The sequence below is a fragment of the Centrocercus urophasianus genome, unplaced genomic scaffold (assembly GCF_019232065.1).
Source record: "Centrocercus urophasianus isolate 14NV4802_14NV808 unplaced genomic scaffold, USGS_Curo_1.0 seq_10, whole genome shotgun sequence".
Lineage (NCBI taxonomy): Eukaryota > Metazoa > Chordata > Aves > Galliformes > Phasianidae > Centrocercus > Centrocercus urophasianus.
In genome coordinates this window covers 93,857,235-93,881,430 of record NW_024884142.1, presented here as the reverse complement: position 1 = coordinate 93,881,430, position 24,196 = coordinate 93,857,235, and the positions used below count along the sequence as shown (strand labels likewise).

The 24,196-nt window shown below is 38.8% G+C and overlaps 1 protein-coding gene across 6 annotated transcripts in view; it reads left to right on the top strand.

The window, feature by feature from the left end:
* The window catches only part of LCLAT1 (lysocardiolipin acyltransferase 1), a 106,276-nt gene that overhangs the window by 44,506 nt on the left and 37,574 nt on the right, over nt 1-24,196 (top strand). For 5 of the 6 annotated variants that reach the window (XM_042810038.1, XM_042810068.1, XM_042810059.1 and 2 more), the window contains exons 4-5: nt 5,544-5,690; nt 14,130-14,246. In XM_042810038.1, coding sequence (XP_042665972.1) covers nt 5,544-5,690; nt 14,130-14,246 — 264 coding nt within the window. The remainder of the gene's footprint in view (nt 1-5,543; nt 5,691-14,129; nt 14,247-24,196) is intronic. The other variant, XM_042810030.1, reaches the window with a different exon arrangement.

Genomic DNA, 24,196 nt, shown 5'->3' with positions numbered 1-24,196 from the left:
GTGACGTGAGGAAACGCTTCTTTCCTGTGAGGTTGGCAGAGCACTGGAACAGGCTGTCCAGAGGGGCTGTGGAGTCTCCTTCTATGAGGATACTCAAAACCCGCCTGGATGCTTTCCTGTGCAACCTGCTGTAGGGAGCTGCTGTAGCAGATGTTGGACTTGATAATCTGTAGAGGTCCCTGCCAAGCTCTACGATTCTATGATTTATTTACAAAAAGACATGTGGAAGGCTTTCTTGGAGGAGCAGCATTAGGAGTGAGGGAACGATTATACCTGGAAGCAAAAATGTAACTTAATTTGCTCGCAATTTTGCATGCCTTTTTCATGTTGGAAGAAAAAAGTCTTAGGTTCCCTATCCCCAGTTTGATCTAGTTTTTACTGGATTACTCAGTGAACAAATCATAGGAATATTTTCAGATGTATACAGCAGAAATTCTCCCAACTCTATCAGGAAAAATATATGCTGTTCTATTTCCATTAAAACTTTCCTTATCCTTTATCTATAATAAAAATTCCAGTCTCTCTTTGCCACCTTTGCCTCTCCCAGAGAAACATCAAAAGAGTGAGATCAGATTATAACCTTTCTCATTCTCTCCGTTGTACAAATAGCAGTTGGTGAAGAGAATGTTTACTTTGAGCTCACCTAATAAATACAGCACAATTTGCATGGCATGTTTTTCCGATTTACATTCCTTTGCTGTTATCACTAGGTTATGCTGCTGGACCTCTATGGATCAACTCTTCAGGCCCTGTTAGTTAGGGGTAAGGTCTTTCTCTGCCCATCTCAGCTTGGCTGGTCCTACTCTCACCTGGCAGCACTGGACACCAGCTTGACTGCGAATGTGGGCTGAGAAAGCTCACCTTTGTGGAACCCAGTGCAGAGATGCAGCTTGAAAAGTTAATTATGCCCTCTTCTGCTTTCAGGTTAGGCAGCCAGTACTTTCTGTAGTCTTTACTTTTTGCAGTCTTCCCTTAAGGAAGTAGAGCATCTGAAGAAGATGCCAGCCAATGGAAGAAGTATTGAATTGTGAAGAGAAAAACCATCTCTCACATTCCTTTTGAATACTTAAGTTTACATGCACGATTTGACTGTGTTGCTGTATTTTTATAAAGCATTAGAAAAAGCAGCCTTTCTGCCATTCTAGCTGCTAACCCTTTGCTTTAGTTGCAAATTATGTTATTAACGATTTCATACAGAGCATCAAATCACATTTGAAATGTTATTTTAAGATAGATGTTGTAACTGAATAGGTTTAATGTTCCTTCACAGTAACTAAAGCATTTTAGTGCAAGGTTTATTTGGAAATAGCACTAATATAGTTGTAGATTTAATAGGTCATCTGATTGTCTGTATTAAGTAAAAATAATACAATTTAGCAAATACAGAATGAATATTTGAGTGTTAAATGTCCAAATAGGATATTTCAGAACCGTGATTAAGGGATTGAATATTGAAAGAAACCTTTGTATTTACTGTGATAGATACTGTGCATCTATTTGGATCCTGTCTTACAATTCTGTGTTTCTAGCATCGCCATTTGTTCACTCAATCGTTGAAGAAAAAAAGGTTTGTTTCACATGTGTTGTAATAGATTGTTATTTGGTCCAAGTAATAAGCAGGATGTGAAGTAAATACCTGTATAAAATCTGAGTGTAAACTGAATGTGACTACAAACATAACCAAAAAACCAGATGCAGATTAAAGTAATATACAAAATCTGAAAGGGCAAGGTAATAGCGAAAGCATACGAGTGTTAAATAGATACTTTAACACAGCTGAATCAGCTTTTTCACTATGGAGCTGGGAGTGCTAGAATGGATATCCGTGAATTTTATCTCTTAGCTAGTTTTATAGTTCTAATTTGCTCAAAGAATGCATCAAATCAGATGGTAGTTCAATTCACACCGCTATTAACTATGTTATTGTTAATGAGTGTTGTTAAAAACAATTGCAAGGAGTGGAAATCGTGCATTGCAAGGCTATTTCAAGAAGCATTTCTTTAATTACTTTCCTAGTTTGTGCACTTAAACCATTATGTGGAAAAAAAACTTCTGATTTTTAATTTGCTTTCAGCTATTAGAGATAAAACTATCCAGAAAAGTGCAGTAAAATGAATGAGTCTGATTGAACTTTCAGAAATCTGTTCAGCACACTATAAAGATTGAAACTTAACCTTGTATGTATAATAACACTAACCCTGTTTTCCAATGTAATTTGCTGCGTGCTGACATGTTTTCCATACCTACAAAATCTGCAAAATAAGGATCTGCAAAATAAGGAGTACTTAGAATTGCGTGCTAGTTGCCTTGTATTTTATGCAGTGAAACACTTGGAGTACCAAACTCTGATTGGACCTGTGATTTGTATGCATGATCATGAGCTTCCAAGTGGTTTCTCTTACTAAGCCTAGACATGTGGTTCACTGTTATGTCAGAAGCCTGAGCAAGGCTATGTCCCTATTGAATATACTCACTGAATAATGCTTTTATTTGACCAAGAGAACTCTTGATATGAAAAACAGTGAAAAATCTGATGGAAGAAAAGAGGGAAAATGAATGGGTAGAGTAAGGAGGCCCCATAGCTAGGCCTTACACTTTCCTTCTTAGTTTTATAGTTCTGAATCATTTATTGGATGTGTGTGTGTGGTTTAGTTTAGCAGTTGTAGGAAATACATGGATACTATTGCTGGTTACCATGAAGTGCATTGGAAATGTTATTACACCAATGTACTCAGCATGAGGAACACGCAAGAGCAGCTAGAAGTCTTGGTTCAGTCCCAGAGCTACTACATCCTTGGCATAAGTGAAACCTACTGGGAAGAGTTCTCCTGTGACTGGTGTGTCATGTGGATGGTTCTTGTTGGTGGCAAATGTCCCTTGGCAGACCAAAGGTTTGGGGGAGATAGAAGTGTAGTCTTAAAATAAAGATTTGTAGTTGCTATTAGCATTTTTAATACAGTGCTGCAAACACTCAACCTGTATAAGCTGTAATTTGCTTTATCCCCAAGGTAGTAAGGAAACTCTTAGGTACATCTTACTTCTCTTGTTCAGAGATTTGAAGGTTCATCTTTTATTTTATTTTTTTTTCAGCTAAAAAAAAAATAGTTTAAATGTCACTGTGGCTAGGTATTCTACCTAGTAGAACTTTTGTGCTGCTAACCATTTTGCAGGTTTCATTAAGAGATCTACTGTTGTATGCTTTTCCAAGCTGTATTGGTTATCGTAAATGTTGAATGTTACAAGATGTTTTCCTAATCCAACATTTCTCAAAAATCTGCAAACAGAAAGAGAATGGTTTTTCCCCGTTCAAGTAAATGCTGCCTTTGGTTGGAAAATTCCTGTTGCCCAGCACCTTCTGGATGACCAAAACCACTGTGCAAGCAAGCACAATGTAATTACTTTTGTCAGACAATATCTTGTCCTAAACTTAATCAGCTGAACAGCATCTCTTCCTGCAGGCAGCACATGAGAAGGTACTTCCTTCTGCTTATTTTTAGATCTTGCTTATTGTCAAAATCTTTCCTTTTGCTCAATGCTATATTGAATTCCTCCACCTTCCTTTGTCCTCCCGTTTGGACCTCACATCATGTCTCAGACTGGTGCTGCCTTGTTTTTCCAGCAGCATGATGCAGACAGACTGTGGCATGGAAATCAAAGCAGGAGCCTGTTTTCATTCTGTTTAAAGACATGTGTTGGCCAGCTTGTGCCACGTTTCCTCTCGTGAATCTAATAGAATGGTGAGCCATGCAAACAGCAGACATCACCATCACTGGTTGTATGGACCAGGACTGTGACTGAAAGCAGGAATTCACATTCATGTCACACTCCACTGGAGGCTTTAGTGCTGAACAAATGTGGAAGATTGTTCAACTTTCATAGAAGTCAGAATAGTTTGGCCTGGTGTGCTGTGCTGGAGAAAATAGGGAGGGAAACCAGGATCCTTTGCTATCTGTCGTCTGACTGTTAGATAATCTGCTCTTGTAGGAGCAGTCAGGGCTTTTTTATCTAATTATATACACATTTAAATATAGAAAAAACCTTCCAGTACACTGAATGTTATATTTAGATTATAAAATCAAACCTGTGATTATTTGTAAAGGCTAGATGCCTCCCAACTCATTTCTGTCTTTTGTCCTTCTTCCTTGACACTGTCATTATATCACTGTCTGTTTAATTTTTCATGGCCTGTATATAACACCACCACTTAGGATAGGAACGAGGAAATGTTGGATATCTTCTGCTTTAAGGGATGTTAAGCAAGTAAAATACAAGTCACCCAAGCAGCTTTCTTGTTAGCTACAAGTGTTGTGTAATTTGATGTTCTTGGTGATGTTGGAGGAGGATCACTGGAAAGAGTTTACTATGGAAGCTTTCATGTAATTTAAAGCCTCGTGCTCCTTGCAGAGATCCAAGGGAGAGAATGGAATCTGACAGGTTTGTGTTTTTTTTTCCATGGTCCCTCTCTATTGTGGACCAAAATCACATTTCCTGAGGAGCTGCTGACCTGGGACGATATCAGCGTGCTTCCCGACTGATCACTTCTTCTGCTTCTTGCTTCCCTTCCTTCCACCCACAGGCTGTGCTGAGAACTTGAGGACTGAGTTATTTAGATCTGATGTGTGATACCAAACAATAAAATGGCTTAGCACAGTACAGTTTTTGCATAAAGTAATTCAAGGGGACTGACTTGAGTACATAAAACATACAGAAAGTTTAGACAGTATGGTAAGAATGAGTGGAAGGAACTTACCAAAATGGCTGTAGAACTTTCCTAAAATGTGTTTTGCACTCTGTCTGATGGAGCTTGCTGTGTCCTTGGAGTTGTGACTGGGAGAAGGCATTTCTGTTACAGCTTAGAGGGCTTTTTTCCTTTGCTGTCTCCGTTTTGAAGAATTTAATTTCAGTTGGGGTGCCCCCTAGAATAACTGAATGCTGTGGTACCGTTTGGTATTTGACATAATTTTGTATGAAAAGATCTCCTCTTTGCACTATTGTAGTAAAACATGCTGTAATAATAGAAGGTGGTTAAATGCCAGAACAGAGCATATTTCAACTGTGGAAGTCGCATTTTAATTATTTCAAAGTTGATCTTTATTTTTTCCTGCAAATGATTTGTTCAAATGTGGATGGCCTGTACTGAAAAAGCTGTATGGGCAGCTACTTAAAGATGTGGGCTCACGGTATGTGCAGGGATGCACATCAGATTTGGTGGTGAACATATTGGTTTGTGTACAAAGGTTTTTTAACAAGATGCAGTTTAGAAATTTGCCAGGATTTGCTGAGACTGCATCCCAAGCATTTCCCTTCTTAATTCACGTAACCCTTTCCAGGATTCAGCTCTCTGGATATCGTTCATAATCTGAGTATCTGAGACTCATTAGGTCCAGATTGCAGAAGGCATGTTGGCTGCGTGGGCTCCATCTGCTTTAGCTGATTTTAGATAAAATGTTGCGTCTGACACAATCTGTACAGTATTTAGGAATAACAGACACTGTGGCAGAATGACCATGAAATATTACTAAAGGTGTATTTTTAAACTACAGGCTGGGCGATGCAGGTTGCTGCCTTTATTTTCATTCAGAGAAAATGGGAAGATGACAAGGGTCACTTTGAAAAAATGCTGCATTATTTCTGTGACATTCATGAGCCACTACAACTCCTCATCTTTCCGGAAGGAACTGATCTCACAGGTAGGATAAATTTGTTGGTTTGTGTAGTGATTGATGTGGAAATTCCTCGTTGTTTGTGGAAATAATTGAAAAAACATCCAAGCTAGGAGCAATACTGCATTCTCTCAGGCAGTAGAAAATGTAGTTAACGATCTTGATGTGCTAATATACCCAAGAAACACAGGTGTGGTTTCGCTAAGGGGTTTAACCAGGCTTCCAGAAATAACTGTTAAGTTTCAAAAGCATCCCATAATTGAAAGAGCTTAACATTGGTTAATTCTACCTTTGTACTGTATTGGAAAAATAGTTTACAAGACCTGGAATAAATTGCTTTTATGTTCCTATTTTCCATGTGACTGGGATGAACAGTGCAAAATTGTGAAAGGTGATTGAAGATGAGAGCTAATGATTCTATTAGATTTCTTGCTTCATGTTTTAAGAGGAGAAAATGGATATGCTTCTTCATTAGGCCATGTTAGTTGCCTGTATCTGCATCTAAAAGAAAAAATGTTTCCTGAAAACAAATGTCAGTGTTATTGTTGTAATCAATTTAATGAGTTAAATGTTTGCTTAATTCTTAGTAAAAATATCTGTGTTAATGCAGGTGTGTTTTACAGCAGCGATAGCAAGCTGCTAACTGCTGTTGAAAAAGACTCAAATGCCAATAAAAGAAAGCATTTTATGAATGTTCTGTGGTTCTTTATGCCTGCAGCACTATTTGATAAGCATCAATTTTAAAACAGAAAACCATTACAACTAGACTTTTACCTTTTAGCTTATTTTAGATCTTTACTATACTTTCCTTTGCAGCTGTTCTCAAATCATGCCTTATCGCAATGTCAGATCAGTAAATACTAGGCACGGTGTGAAAATCCATAATGGAAACTGCTATTTTCTTCTTCATGTTCCCAGTATCCTTAAACACGGATACGTAATGTTCAGATGGCATCACACTGCGGGGAGTTGTTGTCACTCGATCCTTCTTCCTAAAGGAGGATAGATCATTAAACATTCTTGGGCTGCATCACATGATATCTCTTGCTGAATTAGTAATTGTATCTAAAATTAGGAAGGGGGATGGAAATTATCTCTTTTTTTTTAATTAATGACTACCTGTCTTCTGGTTGTTCTGAGTTAGGACAAATTCTTAATCTTACTCCGTGTCAGAAAATGTCTCCTTGGGTCACCCAAGTGTTTCCATTCCAAGACGGTTAAAGAGGATTGGGTTGTTCATAATTTACCCACAAATTATGTATGCCTTCCAATCTCTCCGAGTATTCCTCAGAGACAACAGATTTTAAAGGACTGAAGAAGTTCCTTATTACAGTTTTAAACAAGAACTAGCTGAGGACTAAGGCAGCTGCAGAATATTAGCAGTTGTGCTGTGGAGTCCCAGAGGTGGTGGTGGGAATGTTCCCCACCCAAACGTGGAGTTCCATAAGGCAGCAGAGGGTTGTCTCTTCTCCACTGTAACTGGTTATAAACAACTCTGCCTATATTTAGGTATATGCCATCAACTCAGAAGTTGATGCAGGTGGGATTCTTCTGTTGCTCTAGTTGTCGTTTCTCATGCTCATGTAATGCAGCATCACCTTGCAGCAGCAAATAGATGTCTGCACTGTGTTTACTCCGTTCTCCTGGTAGCTTCAGCTACCACTGATTGATGGTGCTAATTTCCCCCCAGTCCACTGGGCAGCCCAGGGAGGAAGCAGTGTGGTACTTCAGGGGAAAGGAGTATTGCTGGGCAGCTCTTTGCCACTGTAATTCTTATCCTCTCAAGCTACCTGGCAGCGATAGATTTACTCTTCTTGTATGATGTTTTCAAATATTCAAGAATGAAAGATCTAAAAGAAACACAAAGTATATGTGGTCTGCTGCCTGAGCTCAAGTTGTTGAGGTACTTTGCATTGGAAGATGATACTTAAGTAAGTTTAAAAAGTAGTAATGTCATTGAACCCTGAACAATGTGTTTGCAATCTGTGTATAAAGTTGATGATTATTTCTGGTCAGTTGGTCATCTTTTCCCTCTGGAGTGCTTGAAGCTTAAAACTAAATACACCAAAGGCATTTTATTGTAGTTGTTTAAGAAATCAGACTTTCTGAAGACTTGAAGAAAACAAACATCTCGTGCAGCCCACCATTTTGCTCATTTTTTTTTGTTGATGATCTGTGTGAAGCTCTCGTAGTAACTTTCTACAAAGTAGTAAGACAACAAAGTTGCTGTACTGTTCTGGGTCTGTTCCGTAGGATCCATTGCCTGTGGATTTGTCTGCATCCCTAAACGTGGTTTCTTCTTCAATTTTTCCTTTTTCCTGGGTTTCCTTTCACGTGACATTCCCACAAATCTTTCTTGCTGCTGTTTCTGCAGGAGGCATTATGTGCTGTGGTTCTCCTCTCCAGCAGTCGTGTTAACTGCTGCACGCTGTGCTGAAAACCCCAACAGGCCCACTGCCTGCAGAGGATATGCCAGCTTTTCCCATTACTAAGATCTCTACTGCTGGCAGCTCCCCTTTGTTCTGCCATTCGTTTTTCTGAAAACTCCTTAGGGCTTAACTAGCTATGAATCTCTTCTCTATGCCAAACTGTGATTCCACAGACTTTTTTTTTTTTTTCATAAGAAATAGCTTAAAAACCAAACAAAAGTTGGAAAGTTTGTTGATGCCAAAATTTAGGCAGTTGTGATGTGAAACTATTTTATCTAGAAGATAGCATAGTACTGTAGTACTTATCTCCTTTGTAGTAATGTGATGTGCTGGAGTAATGCACAATTACTCAAGACACGCTGGTAGAGTTTAAGAGGTAGTAGTTTGAAAACAGTGCGAACAAGAACTGCTTAATTTTTTGTTAAAATGATAACTGTGAGCCAATATAGCTATTATGCTCTCAATGCAAACTTCTGATAAACAGATGAATGAGAAATTGTTTAAAAAAAAGACTTTTGGACTGTCCACTTCTTCTTTCCATCTGGTACCAGTGGCATTTGGGAGTACTTGACGCCATGGGAATACATGTGTGCTTCTATCATAAGCCTGATTAAAGAAAAGGAAGTACATGATATCCAAATTTCAGTGCTAATGAAAAAGGAAGAAAAGAGTTGAGAGTTGTATTGAAGTTGTCTGACTTAGCATTCCAGTAGGATGATGAGGGTAATGTATCGTTCTTTTGAGTGATGTCCAGCAAAATGCATCAGCTGGAAAATGCTGGATGTAAACACACATGAACTTGTTCTTTTGAGGTGATTTCATGCTGCTTACGTGTTTTTGGGGAAGCACGGACGTACCTCCTTCTTTGGCACAGATTATGGAGCTGTAGTTCCAAATCTTTACATTAGCAAGTGCAGCTCATTACTGTGTTATGGCTCCCTTCAGAGTCAAATTCTAGAGGTTTTTGTTTTAATCCAAAAATGCAGTATAAATTATAATGGTTTTAAAAGATTGGGAGTTTGTTCACTTTTCCTTCTCTGGATTTCATGGGTATAAAGCAATTCTAAGTTCCTGAAGTTTTATAGCTTGAAGACAAAGGAAACAGATTAACATAACGTCGTCTTCCAGTTCACTTCAAATGAGATTCTGAGATATGGTGCCTCTGTGATGCTGCTGACGTCTGAGCTTTTCCAGCAGTAATGCAGTTACTGGGACTTCCCAACATAAATTTTGAGATAAGTGGAGGAAAAATTGCATAATTTGACAAGTGCCCTGCAGCAGTGTGTAAAGGCCTCGGGTAAATGGGTCGTCTTGTGCTTGCCACCTGCCCTCCAAGTAGTTGCATGGATCAGCTGAGACACTGGAACACAAGCAAGCACAACTATTAAATGTTACCTTGTGAAATAATTGTTAGCCTATATGACAGGACTTAGATGAGGATGTAGGGAGGTTTTATGTTTGTATATAGCTATTCTAATAGGGGTTACATCTGGCTGATAGAAGATCTGTTTGTGAAAACCAACATTGTTTGCCATTATTTACCTACATCATCTGAAGTTCTTTCTTCAACAATGTAGGGTTTGATACAGTCCTAGTTGGGTGTCTCTTAAAGGTGCACGTAGCATAACCTTACCATGAGAATGAATACCTTACTGGACATTTACTGCCTTTATAATTTGTGCTCCTTTTGAAATCCATATATGAAGTTTTTTCATAAGAATAGATCATTTAACCTAATCCTTCTTATTGGAACCAAGGCATTAAGATAAAATGCAAAATTCATCTAATAGGAATGATGAGTGAAAGCTTAGGAGGTAGATTTACTTTGGCTTAATTCTTATTTGCAGAGGAAAAAAACAGAAATATTTGTTTATAGAAAGCAATATGTTTTGTGTGTGTGAGTGAGCAAGAGGGAGCGTTACCTTTTTCCAGATGATGTGAGTGGCATTTTGGGACTGGGAAGACCTGAACCAAGTTCACTTCTGGTCCCTGCTCCAAGTGCTCCTTTATACAGCTCGCATCACACTTGCATTTCCCCTTTTTAAGGAGGTGTCTTCATTAACAGGCTTGCGAAGGCATCCTACAGTTCTATTTCTTCTTCTTGCTTCCACCTACAAATATTACAAGTTTGCCTGCAGAATAATGAATCACCCACGCAAATTCTGCAGTGTTGATTGCTGACTAAGGGGTTTTATAGGAGGTGACTGTTGTGTAAATTCACTTAGGCTGGAGAGGATATAAAATAAATGTATTTTTAATTTCCTGCATCATTTTTTTAACCTCGAAGTTTCATGTAATATGGAACATCCAATTTTCTGGCTTTTGTTGAACTTTGTACTAAGCAGATTTGTTCTGACTTTCACTCAGAAGGTTTAAGCACGGGTGTCTCATGCAGGGATTGCAAGCAGCAGCATGCACTGAGATGCTTGCATCAGATAATGTAGCAGTCAGTGCATTTATGCAGAAATAATATCAAAATAACATACTGTTTTAAAAAATGCCAGGTGAGGCAGGATGGGGAGGAAGAGTGTGATGCTTACTTTTTGGTATAGTGGAAGTCTATCCTGCGCCTTCAGGATAGCATCAAAACCCCTTTGACCCCCTTAACTTGCTGTATTACAGTATTGTAATAATAAATATAATGCAAAAAGGCCCGTGGCTTGATAGATGTTACAAATTGCAGAGGAAAATAGTTGTTCCAGAAGAGAATGATCATTGTGTTAGCTGTGTCACTTTGCTTCTGAAATCCCATTACACTAGGCTCATGAAAAGGAGGATGGAACAATCCATTATATAAAACTTACAGTCCAGAGACAAGAGGGGCACAAATGGAATATAAGGAAATAGCTGATGAGTGTTGGCTGGAGCACCAGTGTCCAGCTGTTCACATTTTTAGAAAGGCATTGTAGTAAATGGAAATTAAGAAGATGCTTTGCAGATGTTTACAGTGAAATCTTTCCAAGTACAAGGAGGTGAGTGTGAGTTTTATTTCAATGCAGTGAGCAGCACAGGTTCTGACTTTATTTACAGGGTAAAGAAAAATAAGCTGCCTATTTACTCATTGTTTTGTATGTTGTGCAAGTAGAAGTGTTCAGCAGACAGAACTTGTTTTCATGCTGCCCTTTGTAACAGAAGTGCTAGTGAGCAGGCATATAGAGGAGTAGATTCTGGGTGCACACAAACACTGTGCAGTTTCAGATGCTTAAGGTTTTGATTGTTTTAAACTGCTCAGCTAATGTGGAACTGCATAGCACTTTTGTCTCAAAGCTTTGACCCGATTTACAGATTTGAAATCTTAATTTGCATATGCAGAAAATGAAGTAGAAGCTTATAGTGTCTTTTGGAAGAAACAGCACAGTAGCTTAGAAACTTTGTGATAAACTATTTTTAAGCACATTACTTGAATCATCACAGAATTTGGAAAAGAGCTTTAGAGCTTTTGACTTGTGTATTTTTTAGAGGAAACCTAGTGGTCATTGTCCTAATAGTACAATACAGTTATGGCAGTAAGATAGAGCCCAGCTTTTCAGATGAACATTTAATACTTAGGGGATTATTCTTCTCTGCCACTCCAAGCCTTGCTTATGACTCATTTTTCAAGTTTTGCCACAACAGAGGCAAGGATCCCACAGGCAAGTTCCCTTCACTGATTCACAATAGTCTATTTTCAACACTGAAATAGCAGTCTAGCAGTCAAAAATAGGTACTCCAGTCACGAGAGCCATCATACATATGCTCAGGGAAAGATGAGTTTAAGTTATGTAGCCAAATGTAATTTTAGCATTTCAGACATTCTATGATTTTTACAACACTGCTGTAAGATGTAATATTTTCAAGTATCTGTAGGTTTTGACAACTTGGCAGGAATTAAATCTTTGGCTGTTCCTTGTTGAACCATTTGGCTACTGTGCAGTAATAATTTCCTTTCCTCCAAGTCACAAGGTCAGGAGATGTTGTGCAGTAAATGTTGAGGAGTACAGGTCTGTAAGGCGTGTAGGTAACGTGTTACCTTATACAGGTAAAATAGGCCACAGGGGAAGAGTACCTCGTAATACTAATATGATATAGCACTTACTGATAAATAGCTGATAAATAGTGGAATACTGATAAATAGTGAAAGAGAGACCCACATTGGCTGATAAACGATGAGCTCGTGCAGTTTAGAAATTAGAAAGATGTATTCATGCAAAAAAGGCATCTGTACTACTGTGCTGATTTGTCAGCATGTTCTGTTGCCCCTTCATAGGGTGAAGTTTTGAGTGTAAGGCAGAGAACTTGCCTATATGTGGCAGTTGTGTTAAATTATTAAGCATTGGTATGATTTTCCAGTAGTTTATCTCTCATCTCTGGTAAGGTTAACTGTGGGCACTTAGAAAAATGAGCTGTTTCTGCTTGAGAAAGATTATGAATTGCTTAGGCAGTGATTTTCTTCCACAGATGTGTGCTAGAATTTCATCTTCTAAAACACCATGTGGGACTCTATAAAACTAGTTCTTTAATATGTTAGTTATGTAAAATGATTTCTTGTTGCTATGGGAAAATTGTATGAGTCCTTTGCCTTTTGGCCCAAAGCGAGGTGCAGAAGTACCCACAGCAAAGGATAAGCACAGCCCCCAAGGCTGTTGGACTTCTGCTTTTCAAGTTGCCTACGTGTGGGAGAGAACAAATTGCTGCTTCTCCACTTGTTTTGAGGAGTTTCCACTGTATCTACCTCTCTCTCCCTTAGTGGGCTCTGTTAGCAATTGACTCTTAAAACTTCGGTTTGCTCTGGGTAGAATTCTTTCTGCCAGAGTTTTGATCTGGTGAAGCTGCACCAGTACTTGATATTGTGTTCAGTTTTGGGCCTGTCACTGCAAAAAAGACATTGAAGCCCTGGATAGTATCCAAAGAAGGGCAGCGAAGCTGTGAAGGGTCTGGAGCATAAGTCTTATGGGGAGCAACTGAGAGAGCTGGGATTGTTTGGTCTGGGGAAGAGGAGTCTCGGGGGAAATCTTATGGCTCTCTACATGCCTGAAGGGAGGTTGTGGCAAGGTGGGAGTTGGCTCTTCTCCCAGATAATAGAGGTAGGATGATAGGATGGCTTTGAGTTGCTCCAGGGTAGACTCAGATTGGATAAGAGGAAACATTTCTTCTCAAAAAGAGAAGCAAGGATCAGGCTGCCCTGGGAGATGGTAGAGTCACTGTCCCCGGAGGTGTTCAGGAACCATGGAGATGTGGCACTGAGGGATGTGGTGAGTGAACGTGGTGAGGATGGGCTGGTGGTTGGAATTAATGGTCTTAATGGTGTTTTCCAACCTTAATGATTCTATGAAATCCATGTGTCCTGGGGTTTGGCCTGGTGGCCTTCCAGGTCCTAGCCAGTTCTGTGTCTGGCAACAACCTCGTGTTGTGATGTTGGGCACTAGGTCAGAAAGTTTAAAATGGGGAATGTATGTGTAGAGCAGATTGATGAATAACGTGTACCATGTTCAAAATGAAGAACTAGAATACTGCTTCAGTGTATTTGATTAACTATTTTTTTCTACTTAATGTTTTCTTTACAAAATAAGTTTTACATGGTTAAGCTGATATAAAATCAAACCTGCATTACTACACATCATGTTTTTTTTTTATTTAAAAAAATGCTAGTGAACTCATTAATACATTTTATTTTAAAAATGGGTATTGAAGTATCTGAAGAACTACTAAACTTCAATTTCTAGATTTCAGGTTGCATTTGATAAATATGAAGGATTTGCTGAGTGTTTTCTTAGAAGAAATGAGCAAGTAGGAAGGCTGTTTTTGCAGTAGACATTGTTCTTTATCATGCCACAACATATATGTATATATATATGTATATATATATATATAAATATGTATGTATGTATATGTATATATGTATAACCAAAAGCATCTTGCAGTTGGCCCCCAACTGAAAAGCTGTTGTACGTTTGTGCTGTGTGAATTGTTTTTCTACTTGTTTTCCTAACATATCATGATTATTCTTGCTCTACATGCACACTCATAGAAAATTGTGCTTTTTTATTGTCTCCTCCAGCCAATACCAAAGCTCGCAGTAATGACTTTGCTGAAAAGAATGGGCTTCGAAAATATGAGTATGTGTTACATCCAAGGACTACAGGATTCACTTTTGTGGTGGAATGTCTAAGAGAAGGTAATCCTGCTCTCCATTTCTACATACATTTTTGTCTTGAATATACCTCTCTCCCCAAAATGGTGGAAGTCAATCTTCACAAAGCTTGAAGTGTTTCCAGAGATACTTTACGTATGCTGATTACCAAAAAGGTCTTGCTTGCCGTTGTACTTAAAATGATTGTAACATGGATAGATTTGAGAGAGTTGGTAAGGAATACTGAAGAGGCATAATGAATGACAACAACAACATTTTTGCTTTTTTTTTTTCTCAAATACTGTAGCTTGCTTGTCAGTCTACTTCAAGAAAACAGTGGAAAAGATCCCAGGGAATTTCAGCCTTATTGTCTGTGCCAGTCCTTAACCTTCATGGGGTTGACACTGAACACACAGATGTGTATTTCAAAAGCTGCCATGTTCAGCTGTGAAAAAATGGCTGTGTTCAGTGAACATGGGAAATGCTCAGCAACATGCAGATGCAGCAAATCAGCTGCCCAATGTTGTCAGCTTTTCCAGGCAGTGCTGATTTGGAGAAGCTGTGTAAAACATGAATTATGTTGCTTGGCATGGTCAGTGGGTGAGAGAACGTGTGGTGCTCGCTTTTTAGCTAGAAATGATCTTCCATTCTTGTATTAATCTGGTGTTAAGAGACTGATTCCGTATTGTCAGGGGAACAGAGTATAGAGATGCGATTGCTTGTTAGGATGAAACATCTGGGGGATGTTTTGGAAATGGGCATTTTGATGAGATTTCTGCCAGGCTTTAGGCCATAATGGTGTAATCGCTGTAATAATACTGATATGGCAGTGATTCAGATGCAAATGAGTGAATGTTCTCAGGATGTATGAATGTATGATTGAAGAAAATAAACGTGTACAGTAAATGTAAAGTGACTTATTTATAGGCTAGTTCTTCTGGAATAAGCATTTCCAGATCTTTAACACATGTTGGTTATTCTGTCTGCCAAAGGGAGAAGTTTGAGATTATTAAAAAGAATGAGGTCTTGATGGTAGGTTTTTTTTTTTCCTTGCTGGAATCCTTGCTTGGATTTTAAAAGCAGAGCTGACTTGCATTTTGCCTGATTTCTGCTTGAGCAGAAGCAATATAAACACAGCTAATATTCAATAATTTGTCTGACTGGATATCTTCATAAAGAATTGTGTATCTATATGGCCATATATTTACCCAGCAGTTTGTGTTAGAAATCTTAGATTTTCACGTATCTTGGAAGTTTATTATTCATTTTGCTGTAGTGAAAAATGATACATGAAATTTCAAAACGTGTTTTACTGGGAACTTTTCAACACTAGGTTTAACCTGGTTGTCAATGGTTTACGGGCTGGTTCGGCCTGGTTCTGTGACCAGCGGGGTGGAGGGATTTCACAAAATCTACACCTCTGGAAAAGGGAAACAGGGGACCCCAAAATAATTACAAACAGCAGCGATCTGAGGAGAAACAAACTAATTTACTAAATGTAGTATCAGCAAAATATAGTCTCACCACAACGCTGAGGTGAGAAGTGCAGTCCAGTTGAGCCCATGAAGAAGAGCCGATGCAGGCGAAGAAGAGAGCATCAGGTCACCTTGCCAGGAGTTCTATCTCCTCACTGGCCACAAAGCCCGTGGGGAATGTAGTTCTTCTTCCCCTGTGGACAGGCACCCAGAACTTGAGCATCAGCTGTCAAACCCCCCGTGCATTACATGATGTTATGGTGTGGAATACTGATAACCAAAATCATAAAACCATGACATAGTGCATAATGGTAATTCTAGCCTGGAATAAGTTTTCAGTTAAAGAAACGTTCTCAACCTGGAATGTTATCAACTTAACAAATAATAGATTCTGTAATTACCTCAGAAATGAGCTTCACAGTTGTACGGTCATTTTCTAATTTTTTTCTCTCATACTCTTTTATAAAAGGTCTATGCAAATTAGATAGATGTTGGGTTATAAAAATGGAAATATTTAAAGGCAGTTAGCTAGTTTTACACAGCACCAACCTAGGGAAAATGCCAAAAGCATTTCTAGATATTTTTTTAAGCTTTCAAATGCTTTAAGTCCTACTTTTATTTAAGTCAAGCAGATACTATGTGAAATATTAATGTCCCTCTAGCTCTTGGTACATTGCTAGGCGTTGTATGCTACATACACAATGACTGTGGGTTATTATGTAGTGTTGTATGAGTGAGAAGGTAGTTCAACCAGCATTTTCAAATACTAAGTTATCACTTCCTCATGTAAGACTTTTTCTGTTGTTGCAAGTGTGCTAAATATGGAACATTTGTGTGGAAGTATTTTTATGGACAACCAACCTGTAGCTGCTTTACGAGAGCATTGCAGAGTATTACGTATCTGCATGCCTTCATCATTTTGTGAAATATTGATGTCCAGGTGGATTTTTAGATCCAAATGGCACATTTGATACCAAACATTATCATGCAGTTCTGGTTTGACTCATCTGAACTGTTTTCTTACAACTCTAATTTCTGATACCAGCAATGATAAAGAAAACCAGGAGTGGTAAGGGTAGGGTGTTAACACTGTATCTGTGTCTCAGGAATGTCACTGTGCTACAGTAGTACCAGTAATCATAAAAATAGTGTTGTTTCCTTTTTACTGGTTGTAACGGCCTGCAGAAGACGGTGTGTGTGACTTTAACACTGAGGAGGGAGTGGTGGAGACTTTAACATCATATTTACATGTTTGGAAGTATCTTTGTGCGTAGATGACAACCTTATTGCCCTACAGTTCTACTGTGAATACATTCAGGCTCGTGGCTGTTTTCCATTCCCAAAGCTCGGGTGTCTACTTCAGGCCTTTACTCCCAAAATAGGCTGATGAAGTGAGGGGGAAAAATGTCATTAGTAGTTTAACTGCATTTTGAATGTTGAAAGAAACTGTAATTATGCAAGAACACTGATTAATATGCATCACGAGCTATAGCGTGAAAGAATTACCTGTTATTACATAAAATAAGTGAGAATATCCCATCTGAATAGGAAATGAAAAAATAACCTTCAGCTAAACGTGGCTTGTATCTCTACGGGAGAGCTTCTTCCTGGAGGAGGCACTATCTGCATGCTGGCAGTATAATCCTAGCAGTTACCAGTCCTTGGCTTTCCATAGGTAGCACAACCTCCTGAACCACCTGGATGGATTTTTGCCAGGGATGACCAGCACACAAATTCCTGTGACCACCTTCTTGCTCTTGTACGGTCATTAGTTCAACTACTTGATCTCTTTTGCCCAGAGATGCTGCTAAGGTGTCATTTCTAAGATTAAAGAAGCTTAAAAAAAAAAATAATCTATTTAGCCTCCACCAAACAGGCTGGCAATAAAAACAGTTCAGGCAGTGCATTTCTTCCTTGGCTTTTGACTCCCTCTTTTTCATTTATTTGCTTCCCTCCCACCCCACCGTATCCTAGCTCTCTGTACGTGGTAGTGCTTATCTCCCTGCACTAAATCTTTTAAACAGAAACCCAGGTAATAGCTGACTGTGTTTTCCTTTGATTGTGCTCAGGTGCCACAATAGTGAAAATACATGCAGGTAAAGGTCATACTACAGGTTTTCACTGATACAAACCAAAGAACCACCCAAGAGTGAGCACAGAATGATGAACGTGCTTTAGATGGGTAATTAATAATGTACTGAGTAGAACAAGGTCTACAGTTGCTGTTTTTTAAGCAAGAGAAAGACATAATTTTGATTCAGCATTGATTTTTTTTTTTTAAGAAGTGTGTTCCTTTGGCTCAATAGCAAATTTAAATAGGATGATTTAGTATGGTGTTGTTTGTGTGGTAAGAGAAGATGCTGTATGGACATGTGAAGGTGAAAAGACCACATGGTTGTTGCGTAAGGACAGTTTGCCACCTGATAATGCAGTATAGTAGTGTGTTAACTACGATGTGGGAGGTGAATAAGAGAAAAAGAAATTTCAGTAAGGACTACTGAAGATGGAGAGGCGTTAAATACACCTAGGCTAAATTTAGATTAACAAAATATATGCATTTTTCACCCATGTGAGCTGTTCCTTCATGGGAACGGTTATTGAATTTCCATTTGCAGGTTTGCAAGCTACTTCATTAATCTTTACTGATGCACGTTGCTCAGAATAGTGCCAGTCTTCTTTTCCTTCTGTGCTTCTCTGTCCTTTGTCTATCAAAATACTTAAATTTTATGAACTCGCTGAATTCTACACTTTGTCAGCACTGAAGCCCATTAGTTTAGTTGTCATGGCAGCCAGAGGAATTATCCTGTGGAAGACCAAAGCGCGTTTGACCAAAATGACTTCTGCGATCCCGTATACTTTATTCACATCAGCTTAGTTGGCTATTGATAGGAAGCAAAGAGAAATGAAACAGTTGATTTGCTGCTTTCCAACTCTTTTCACATGATTAAGTGTATCATTTGTCTTGCCTCAGCTGTTATGAATCCCAGTTTCAATGAGCACCTGGTAAAAAATTATTAGTGCTTTTCACTGTATTTCCTTGGATAACAAAGGGGAGTGTTTTTGGAAAGACAGTCACAGCATGTTTTGATATGAATAAGCAGTGAAAAATGAATTCTATACACCAAAATGAAGATTGGTCGTAATTTTATATAATAAAATAAATAATTGTTATGTACCACTCTTTAATGGTCACCTTAATTCATATCAAATCCTTTCAGACTTGAGCCTTGGAATAGATGCTGTGTGTGGAGTCATTTTTGGCAGAGTTCAGCTTGATGGAAATCATCCCCTTTTATAACCTGTGCAATCTTGAAAATGACAGAAATAGGCAGGAATTTAAATAAGGCGTTTATAAAGCATTCCTTTAACAAAGTTAATGAAAAACATTTCTGGTTTATATAATGCTCTTGGTTTACATAATGCTCTTGACGATCTGGTTTGTCAGAGATCAGAGATCCTTCTCTGGAAGGTCAGGAAGTTACCCAGAAATTGAGTGTAGGTTTTCAGACCTCGTTGCATTTTATAAAGTTTTCCTGAAGTGCCAAATGACACTGGACGTTCATATGGCTCGAATGTTCAGTTTCAAAAGGGTGGGAAATAATCCCAGTTGATTTGATTCAATATGGAATGAATTCATTGGATTACACGTTATCTTGACATAATATCTGCAGCTGAAGTCAAATAATCTGTCAGGAGAAAATAGTCGTTGATAAATGTGTTCTGAAAATTGCTTCTTGGCTTTGAAGTATTTTCGCAGGGCTGTATAAACGGCACATGTGAAGACAGAACTAAGGTTTTAAAGCATCATTAGAAGACTGTTCATACTCTTGGAGGCAGTAATTTCTGTCAACACTAAGTTTGAACTGACCTCTTTTTGACACTCTCTATATATCCATCACCAGCCTTTAATACCTGGATACATTGGGCTGTGTGTTCCTGTAACAGGGTTCTCATTTCACTGGCTTTGCAGTATGACAGAATCAGAAGTATTTGGATTATTACAGTACTTCATTCAGCTTCAAATTTATTTTGGGTCATAAATTAGCCAACAGAAGAGAATACTGCAGAAAAGAGCTGCCAACTTCAGCATCCAAATATAGAAAAAGAGAAAAATTTAACATGCTTGCCTTCATTGTGTATTCTTAGTGACAGAAATAAGCAGCAATTTGCATCTTTTTTTCTATAATTCATTCAAAATTGATAGTTTTGCCCCAAAGTAAATGTTTATACACGCAGTCATAAATCGGTCTATCTGCTTTTGTTTGAATCTGTGTTGTACAGTGCTACAGCATTTCAGTAATTGCAGATATCCCAATATATTTCATTGCTGGGCAGGAAAGTTGTATTCAGGTATTCAATACAGCCAAGCATTTACACAGCAAAGCGGCATCCAGATGTCCTTGCTTTGCACAGAGCATACAGTAAGCTACCACTGAAATCCCTACATCTCTTAGGACTGCTGTGGTGATTCTGGAGTTGTTACATGATGCTTAAGTTTGATGTATTTGTGTAAATGGTGATTGAAGTCAGGACTCCCAGTTTAGTGATGTGACCCTCCAACCTGAAGGAGGTGATGTATGTTATATCTCCCAGGGCTGCTTCTCTGTATGGGTGCTGGTACAGTGATAAAGCCAAAGGCTTGTCTTCTGTTTTAGGTGCTGCTTCCAGTCTCTGCTCTTAGAGCTTACAAGATGGATGTGATTCATTCTTCCAAATGTAAATCAGATACTAAGCTCTAGGTGCGTTGAATTTTTGTGATTTTTTATGGGAAAATTGAAACAGGTGTAAAAAAAGCAAGCTGTAATAATTCTCTTGATTGACTGAACAGCTCAAGCTGTTTAGAGTTAGGTATTGTGTGGCTGAAGGTATTAAGTATACTGCTTTCTACTTTCATGTACAAAGTTTGTTTTCACCTATACTTTGAGTGCAGCAGGCAGAAGTGATAACTGTAGCATCTGCTGAGTTACCTTCAGAGGAAGCAGGAACCAGCAGTTTCCAGGTTTGTGCCCACTTTGTGTTCTGCATAACAGGGATGCAGAACATGAAAGGGCCCCTTGTCACATTGCACTAAGGGCGAAGTCTGTTGTTTTAGTGAAAATTAGCCTCCCTTTTTGTAGCTGCACACACGTATGACTTCCAGAATGACATGTGGGACTGCTACCAAAACCTGTATGGATTTTGTGAGCTTGCACACTGAGGAGCACTGCAGCCTCTCCGAGCAGCTCTGACATGTTTGCCATAGTCGTTCTGTGCATGTGTGAACTGAAACCACTGTTCTCTGTCACCTAATTTCACCTGTATGTCCGTAGGATTACAGATCAAACAGCAACACTAAACAGTCATTCCTTGATGCATGGAAAGTTTCTCCCTGTCTTGTTTTGGTCTGTGTATGTCTGCCTCCCAGAGTCATCTTGCAGATAAAGACCAGTACTTAGAAATTGCAGAACTATTGTGAAAGTACTCATAGCATTCCGTTAGCTGAAAATAAGCTTTAATGTTTGCTGTTGTAATTGAAAACGTGTTTTCATAAGAATTGGAAGCTGTGCAGTAAATAGCATAGCCTCAGATATAGAAAAATATCTATAAATTGAGGACTGCATGTCTCTTGTGCCTTCTAACAAATTAGTTAATGAAGGCAGTCAAGGACCTTGTTCACAAATGCATTTTTTATCACTAGGCATGTCTGTGAAATTCAGTAATGCAGAAAATACAGGGCAGGCTGTTATTCTTCTTTACATGTCCTGACAGTCTTTGTCATTTGTAACATGGGAGAGAGGGCAGCTTGACTTCTTCCAGAATTGTCTGTCGATAATTATAGTGTCTTGCAAACTTCTGCATGTGCACACGTTGATGTGCACACGTTGATGTACTTCTCAGAGCGAGCACCAGCTTTCTGTCAGATCGTTTCTGCCCTCTGTTACACACTGAAGTCTTTGTTCCTCTCTCTTCTTTCTTGTGTTCCTGGAGCGGTATTCACCTCACCTGTGTGGCAGACAGCCCATTCCCTCAGTCATCCTTGGAAGGAGTTGGTTTTTTCCAAGCCGTGCTCTTCTCTCAGATGCCATTCTTTCCATCCTCCACTGCTTTTGAGAATTAAGTGCAGCATTTCACTGCAGTGTTTACAATAGATTCATGTCAGAGTCACTATCTGTGGGTTTGCAGCTTGGCACATTTTTGTTACCTGCACATCCGTGCAGCTAATTGGAACTATTTCAGGTTTTATGACCAAGAGCCTATCAAGACCCATCAACTGCAGTAATCTTCTTAAACTCTCTTACATGTGAGTCATGGCTTGTGACAAGCAGATATACCATGTGGCAGATCGTTTTCCACTTATGTCCTCACAGGTTATTAGTAGTTGCTGTAGAAACCATATTAAAAAGTTATTATTTGCCAGCAGTTAACCCACAGAGGTATTAGAGGTTTCCAGCATTTTCCCTTACCTTGGAATACACAGTATCTGTGGTAACTACGTGTAATGTTTAATGAACGTGCACATTTTAATTCCTCCAGCTGCAGGCATGGAATTATGTTAGCCCATCACATTGCATACGTAGAAATGAAGCTCTTGCTTGTCCATAGATCAGAAAAAAATGACTAAGTACAGGCTAAATCTCTTCAGAATTGAACACGTTCTTGATGTTCTCTATCTAATGTTTGTCATCTTTTCAGGATGCTCTAATGAAAGGTTATTCTGGTTATTAATGCTTTTTAGCTTGATGGAGGACTGAACATGTGAAGTAACGTATATCTGCTGCCCTAGTCAGCATCTTTCTGGGTGTAGGTTTCAAAAGGTCAGTCATCTGCTTGGAGCATTTAATTGGCTTGTGTTTTTTTTTCCTATAGCATCCTTCACAGCAGTACAGTAAGGTCAGTGCAGTGCCTTGACATACTTCTGATGCTCCACTGAGTCCACACAAAACAAAAACCAGTCCCTCTTGTGGCTTTGTGCACGGTATCCTTTTGAGTGGCTTGATGCTGAGAAAGCATGCTGAATACTTTAAGAATTATCAAGTGGTTTTGGTATTTGTGTCAGAATACTGAATGTTTTGGGTGTGTTTAAAGACTTATGGCGGTAGGACAGACAATAGGTGACAGACAATAGACCTCTGATGAAGGTCAGGTTTATTAGTTACTACTTGTTTTTTGTCGGTTCATGACCTGTAATTTTGCAGGTGATGTTGGTTGGATTCGTGGCATACTTTATTATTGCTGAAGTTGAAATTAATTCCTCTGAAATAGATGAGTATAGTCGTTATACTGTTTATTTCTCATGGCCTTACCAGGTGCTGTGCATACCATATCCATTTCTCTCTGCTTATTAGTAAGACAAATACTGTCTTCAAGCAGTCTTGAGTGCATACTTTTCCAGGACAAAATACTGCTTTGGTTTTACTTAGGAGATGATGTTTCCTGATGTGTTATATTAGAAAAATAGCAGCATCTACTGGCTGAATAGACTAATCCCAAATCAGTGTTCCATTGTAGTGGAGATTCTCAATCATGTTTAATGGATTCCCCACTCTTCCACTTTTCGCAGATGCTGGCTCTTTTCACTTCCAGCTGCATTAAAGTTGCTGCAAATGTATTTTGTGTATTTCTGATATCACATTTCTATACGAGTAACTGCTGGCAGGGGAGAAGATTCACTTGGAGTCACTTCAGTTACTGAAAATGCTGGAATCCTTACACTGTTGATACATTCACGAAAGCTGTAAGATAGTAATAAAACTTTAAATCTCCTCTAGTTATGGAATTTGCTGCTTATATGTTAAACTACAAGCAGATTTTATTATTTCGTTCTTCTCTGCTGTTGCAGCTTCAGCTCCTTCCTTTTGCTTTCCTCCCAGTCCCCTGTCACTGTTTTGAGGGCATACAAAAATTAGCCCAGCATCTTATTTCTCCAGACTGACTCGTATCCCTGAGTTTGGCAGTCATTTGTAAGGCTCTACTCCAGAGACAGAGAGCAGTGCCACATTCATGAGCCCTGGATGTTGCTATGGTACTGATACTGAAAACTGGAAAACATAAGAGGGCAGAGGAGCTTGGGAAAAATTGTAGTAGAGTATAAATGCTTTTTAAAATAGATTTTTATCAAAACACAAACTTCAGCATGAACTGAACTCTCTACTTCATTCATCACCTTGTATGTAATCTGAAATATTGTTGTCTTTGCAACCTGTTTTGTCAACCTTTTCCTGAACTGCAGGATTCCAGAGGGCATTGCTGTCGGTGTTCTCACCAAACATTGGTAGATATAGGAAAGGTTTCCCTGTAGTGTGTATGTTCTGTGCCAGTTATTTGAAGAACTATGCAATGTGAATTAGCTGAAGTATATACAGGTATAGTATAGACAGATTCAAGTAAGAATGGATTTTCCCATCATTTCATTTTCCTGTGGAACGGCTGCCATCTGAGAACTGCAGAACTGTGTTTGACATACATTCTCTGTAGTAATCTTTCTCCCCAGTCCCATTTCATACTGTTAAAAGCTAGTTCTCATGTCTTAGAAAAAGCCTC